Source organism: Cucumis melo, chromosome 7 (assembly GCF_025177605.1).
Source record: "Cucumis melo cultivar AY chromosome 7, USDA_Cmelo_AY_1.0, whole genome shotgun sequence".
NCBI classification, from domain to species: Eukaryota; Viridiplantae; Streptophyta; class Magnoliopsida; order Cucurbitales; family Cucurbitaceae; genus Cucumis; species Cucumis melo.
Window position 1 is genome coordinate 106,054 of NC_066863.1, and position 6,151 is coordinate 112,204.

The 6,151-nt window shown below is 38.1% G+C and overlaps 1 protein-coding gene across 5 annotated transcripts; it reads left to right on the forward strand.

The window, feature by feature from the left end:
• Positions 1-396: 396 nt before the first annotated feature.
• Positions 397-5,351, forward strand: LOC103493867 (uncharacterized protein At1g76660). 5 transcript variants are annotated; one of them, XM_051087748.1, is made up of 6 exons: positions 440-490; positions 733-834; positions 1,010-1,215; positions 1,311-1,444; positions 3,411-4,590; positions 4,880-5,351. In XM_051087748.1, exons 4-6 carry the CDS (start codon positions 1,406-1,408, stop codon positions 5,080-5,082), a joined length of 1,422 nt encoding a protein of 473 aa, XP_050943705.1. In that variant the 5' UTR covers positions 440-490; positions 733-834; positions 1,010-1,215; positions 1,311-1,405; the 3' UTR covers positions 5,083-5,351. The 5 variants fall into 5 exon arrangements, with proteins under 5 accessions (XP_008453041.1, XP_050943705.1, XP_050943706.1 ...); XM_008454819.3 differs by having other exon boundaries at positions 397-490; positions 733-1,215; XM_051087749.1 differs by lacking the exon at positions 440-490 and having other exon boundaries at positions 716-834.
• The last annotated feature ends 800 nt before the right edge of the window (positions 5,352-6,151 follow it).

The window sequence follows — 6,151 nt, forward strand, 5'->3', positions numbered from 1 at the left end:
CTATCTCAAAATTTACTTTTTTCTTTTTAATTATAATTTGAAATGAAATCGTACATATCTTTAATGCAGATGTAAAATTGAATATTTAGATTTATTCTAAATATACAATAATCTCAAGGACGATTTCGATCGAACCAGATCGAGAGTAAACAGTGTGACGACTTCCAAGAACGGTGTGTTGTTTTCAAATTCCTAAATCTTAAGTAAGCTACTTTGGACAATTTCTCCTTTCTTCCTGATCCTTACTTGAAAAACACCAAAAAAGAAAATCTAAGGCACACTTTCTCTCTTAAACTCTTCCATAAAAAAGTTACATATAAAAGTTATATGCATCTCTATTTGTCCCTTGAACTTCAAAAAAAAAAAAAAAAGTATTCCATAATTCTATCCTTAATTGAGGTATACGGAGAAGCCTTACCGGTGGTGCTTTGTATGAGTTATTGTTTTTTTAAGATCTGGACAAGAATTAAAGAACAGTGCTTCTTCAAAGGTAAAATTGCTCCTTTCCCTTGCAACAAGCGGTTAATCTATACTATATGTTACAGTTTTGTGTTTGTAATTCTTGAATTAAAGTTGAACCAAAGCGATCAAATGCTTACGCATGGTATTCCATCTCTTCAGCTTAGACCAATCTTTATGCATCTTGTCTAACTATGGAATCATAATTTTTCGTTCCAACTGTTATTTATTTTAATTAGAAAAGTGTTTTATCCGTTTTTATTTCAACTCTAGTGTTGAGTGAAATGAACCGAGCTGGTCGGGCTTCTCGCAGAGTTTCAGATTGAACCGAGAGGCATCGATTCGGTTATCAGTTTGAACTGAACCGACCCCATGGTAAGTGTTGCTTTTGGCTTTAGGGTTTCTCCAATTTAGTATCTCTCCTTCTACTGTCAGCCAGCGGCCTCTCTCTTCTCTGTCTTTCGCATTTGCTGACTCAATCACACTCCGCACCCTTGCTCATCCGCCTTTGCCGTCGATTACTCAGCCACCGTTGCTTTCGACTACGCAGGCACCGTCTCCGTCGATTTCTTCCGCCCTCATTTCCCATCGGAAATTATAGTACATTGGAGTGTGTTTTTCTCTTTCTTTATTAGCTACTCTTTTCAGCGTCGAGAGACCAAATATATATGCTGTCAGATTTTGCTCTGTGAATGGAGAAATGCCAGGGTGGATATGGCCTGACTCGCATTACTCCTTAAATGGATGAAGTTGGCGGTAATGGACCTCCTCAATTGATAGAAACTTGTGGCATTTCTTTTTAATTTTTTATAATTTTACATACTAATGCACTTATAAACCTGTACCTTCAGGAGGTAGAGGAGGAGGAGGGCCTTGAGTCTTGTAGGAAGAGGTAGCTTAAGACACTAAAAGATAAGTAGAGGCTTCGTTGAGCTACTGGTTACGAATGGGATCCGAGCAGAACAGATTCCCTCAGCAGGAACGGGTACGCATCCCCTACCCGACTGATCGATCGTTTCACTATTGTCTAGTTTATTGCTCGGGAATATGACAGTTCTTGGACATTGTTTCTTATTATAACATTAGATCTAGGGTGCTTTAGTTACCATTTAACTTGTTTAGGATTTGGATTTATTTTGTTGCCAGTGACATTCTTTTTTCTGCCTTTCCTTCTCTGAATCTCGGGTTGCTTTCTCTGCCAACCCTTTATTTCCTAGTGGGTTTGACGTTTTCCTCTTCAGAGAAGTTGCTTGTGCTACTCTGTGATTGCCGAGTATTTAAGGTGGTGAAAGCCTTCTTTTGAATGTTTGGTTGGAAATTGGTCAGAGAATCTCTGATCCTAGACATTACCCAGCATTTGGGAGGGAATCAAAATTTTAGGCTGCTCTTTATAATATCTGTTATAGGTTGTGTATTTACGATGTTTTGTTAATTCTTTCCAAGTAGTGCAGTTCTTTTATACGTGCTTTTCATTTTCAATAATAAAAGAAGGCTGTTTTATGTTTTCAATAAAAAATACAAACAAAAAACAGAAAATAGGAGACAGGTATCTAGAAAAAAATGAGTTCAAGGACGAGGAAAAAAAACATTAGAGAAATGAAACTTATTGAGAACCCTGAAATACCACTTGAAAGGAAGAAACATGATAAGTAAATGGATGGACATTAATACCCATGTGAAGAATGAGCTCTACAACGGACTCTTCAACAGTGAAGTTAGATCTATAGATTGGCTTTGGGAGAACAATCTTTTGGTTGGGTTATCGTGGCCAAATTTTTTGGTTCTTTCAAACCTTAACCTCTTTTTTCTTTTGTGCCGATTGGAAGAGTTTATGTAGCTTCCTTAGCTTGGTGTTTGGCTTTCTTCCCCTTTCTTTAATTTTGATTTCTGTGAAATGCACTGTGTTTCTCATTGGGAAAAAAAAGAAAACAAAAAGAAACTAGATAAAGTTGCAGCAACAGTAGATTTGGAGATGAAGCAATTAAGAAGAAACAGTTTTAAGATGAGAGATAATTTGATTGGAATGTGAAAGATGGAAGATTTAAGACAGAGAAAACAGATGCTGTCATTTTGAGAAACACAAATGACAACTTTAGTCACTTTCCATACTTCTCATGATATATTAGTTCTGGACATTGTTTTTGATAATCAAACCACTAAATGTGCTTTCTCTTTTTCTCATACTTGCATTGGTTTTTTTAATTAAGGCTTACACTAAAACATAGAAATTTCTTACAATCATCCTGACCTTTAATTTTAACAGTGCAGAGTTGTAATTTTAAACCTCTTGTGGATGTAGGTTCGAGGGTTTTTTCACGTACATATTATGTATATGTGTTGTACGTATATTGTTTTAAATGGAAGGCGAGGAAGTTAACCATCATGGGATTGACCTAGTGGTAAAAAAGAGGCAGTTTCAAAACCTAACTAAGAGGTCATTGGTTCAATCCATGGTGACCAACTATACAGGAATTAATTTCCTACGAGTTACCTTGACATCCAAATGTTGTAAGGTTAGGCGGATTGTTCCATGAGATTAGTCGAGGTGCGTGTAAGTTGGCCTAAACACTCACGGATATAAAAAAAATGGAAGGCGAGGAAGTTAAAAGATGCGGAATGCTGCACATGAAACCAGCATCATATTTTATGCTTCTTATTTTCTATTTTTTTATTTTAATGTTGTTTGATTAAATATTTATAATAATTGCTGTTGATATTTGATTTATTGATCCACACTTTCAGGCGCTTCTGCGCTCAAGCGGCCTACTTTATTAATAACATGCTCAGATCTAGAAGACACTTAACTCATGATAAAACTGAATTTTGGACTTACTTGAAATGCATCTTTGCCTGCATGAACTTGTACAAAAATTGTGAAAGTGGATGGCTCTAAACTTTTCTATTCTTAATGAGTTGCCATGAATACCTTCTAATACTTTCCCCTGTACCAGGGAAAGAGATGGGGTGGATGTTGGGGTGCATTGTCTTGTTTTCACTCTCAGAAAGGAGAGAAGCGCATTGTACCTGCATCTCGTTTACCTGAGGGCAATGTTGTGACAACCCAACCTAATGGACCTCAAGCTGCGGGAATGACCAACCAGGCTACAGTGATAACTCCATCCCTTCTAGCCCCACCTTCTTCACCAGCATCTTTTACAAATTCTGCACTCCCTTCAACAGTCCAATCACCTAGCTGTTTCTTGTCGTTATCTGCCAACTCACCTGGAGGTCCTTCATCCACAATTTATGCTACGGGGCCATATGCACATGAAACACAACCGGTTTCTCCTCCTGTTTTCTCAGCCTTTACCACTGAACCGTCGACTGCTCCACTCACCCCCCCACCTGAACTAGCCCACCTAACCACACCTTCTTCTCCTGATGTACCGTTTGCTCAGTTCCTTTCCTCATCAGATGATCTGAAAGGAACTGGAAAGGCCAATTACATTGCTTCAAATGATCTTCAAGCAGCATATTCTCTCTACCCTGGAAGTCCTGCTAGTAGCCTCGTGTCACCAATTTCAAGAACCTCTGGCGATTGTTTATCATCTTCATTTCCTGAGAGGGACTTCCGACCACAGTGGAATTCTTCAGCTTCTCTCCAAGATGGAAAATATCCTAGAAGTGGTTCTGGTCGGTTATTTGGAAATGAGAAAGCTGGTACATCTTTGGCATCTCAGGATTCCAATTTCTTTTGCCCTGCTACGTTTGCACAATTCTATCTGGACAATACAACATTCCCTCATACTGGTGGGAGGTTAAGTGTATCAAAGGATTCAGATGTCTACTCGTCTTGTGGGAACGGATACCAGAACAGGCACAGTAAGTCTCCAAAACAAGATGTGGAGGAAATAGAAGCTTACCGAGCATCGTTTGGTTTCAGTGCAGATGAAATTATAACTACAACACAATATGTAGAGATATCTGATGTAATGGAGGATTCCTTTACTATGAGACCTTTTACCTCAACTAGTCTGTCAGCAGAAGAAAGTACTGAACCTCCACTGTTGGGTGAAAAACTAAAATCCTCGCATACAACTTTGCAAAATCAGAGAAGTATTAAATCAGCGCCTGAGGTTGTTGAAAAGGAAACCTGCACTGAAGTGCCGGCATTATGCAATGGTTATAAAGGTGAGCTATCGTTCCCTGTTACTGCAAGCACTGAAGCACACACTTGTTCCATAAAATGAGAAATCAAAAGAAAATGATGATATAGATTTGATTTGGTTTGGTAAACGTGTTTAAAATGTCAAATTATTATAATAGTTTACTTTCCACTTTTTGGAGGTAAGATGTATATTAGCTTCAGTTTTTCTTCCCCTGCGAGCTATTAAACCGTGACCGACAATTCTAATGCTAGAAATAGTTAAAGATTCTCTATTCCAGACATCTGGTTATAATTGTTACCTGTTTGATGCAGACAATAAACTGCAAAGACAACCTGGTGACATATTAGGATCAAGTACTTCAGACCAAGTTGAAAAAGACGTATTCTCAAGGATAGGGTCATCCAAAAATAGTCGTAAGTATGATCTTGGTTTATCCTGCTCTGATGCAGAAGTTGACTACAGAAGAGGAAGGAGCCTAAGGGAAGCCAAGGGAAATGGTTCATGGCACGACTAAGACAACCTCTCTGGAATAATTTGCAGTATGTTTGTGTATCTTTTTTTCTGCTTTGCAAGGTTTCCATGGAATGTCTAACGTATGATCTAACCTGTTGTCTCTCTGAGTTATGACTTGGCCACGGGATGGAAGAACGATTATAATTTGTGTTCTTTATCGTGCCAATTTAGATATGGAATGGGTCAGATTTCTGTATTTGGTAGACAAAGTTGACTTTTTTCGATGAATTGTATACGTTGTATAATCTGCTTGCCTATTCTGTGCCCCAATGTGTATGTCTTGCATTTCTAGAATTTGGCATGTCATCATGTTCCTATCAAGAGCCACCTTATTATCTGATCCAATCCATGGGTGTTATTGTAAAGAGCGTTCCAGACAGAATTTTTACCTTTGTGGGGATTTTAATCTTTTACAGAACTAATTGGAACAACAGGATGAGGGAGGGATTGCCAAATTTACAGGAAAAGGATTTGCACATGTAATCCAAGTGCGAAGATCTTCCATAGACAGAAATTACCCAGTAATGATAAACAGGTCAAAATATCTGTTGTTTCTCTTGTGAAATAATGGCCTTCGAAACCCAAGGTCAAGATAGAATCAAAACCTGGGGAAGAAAGGACAAAAGCCATCAAGGTCAAGAGGTGTATCACACAACCAAATGGTCTTCCAACTAGAAGTAGGTGTACCATCTCCTCACCCCACCCTCCACGCGCACACACACGCACACGTTGTGAAGTTTTAACGTAGAGTGAAAAGAAAGGAGCTTAGAAATACATGTCCACTGAAGTGTCTTGTTCACCACTGTCCATTTTAGAGGGTGCTAGCAACCCAATTAATTTTGATTATAATCTACATACGAATCTTTATACATCATATGAGAAAGTTTTAAGAGAATATTTCTCAGTAAACAAGTTGCTTAATGGTTTTATGTTCTTGTTAGTAGAAACCTGAAGTATCGGGCCAGGTTCACTCATCCTCAAGCAACATGTGATTAAAATAATAATAATAATAATAATAATAATAATAATAAGCAACATGTTACTCGCTTTTCTCCGTAGAGTGGAATTTC

Coding starts and splice junctions, on each gene's coding strand:
- LOC103493867 (XM_051087747.1), top strand. CDS start 2,817: ATGGAAGGCGAGGAAGTTAACCATCATGGGATTGACCTAGTGGTAAAA. Junction 2,973..3,410: donor TGACATCCAAATGTTGTAAG/GTTAGGCGGATT, acceptor CCCCTGTACCAG/GGAAAGAGATGGGGTGGATG. Junction 4,591..4,879: donor ATTATGCAATGGTTATAAAG/GTGAGCTATCGT, acceptor TGTTTGATGCAG/ACAATAAACTGCAAAGACAA.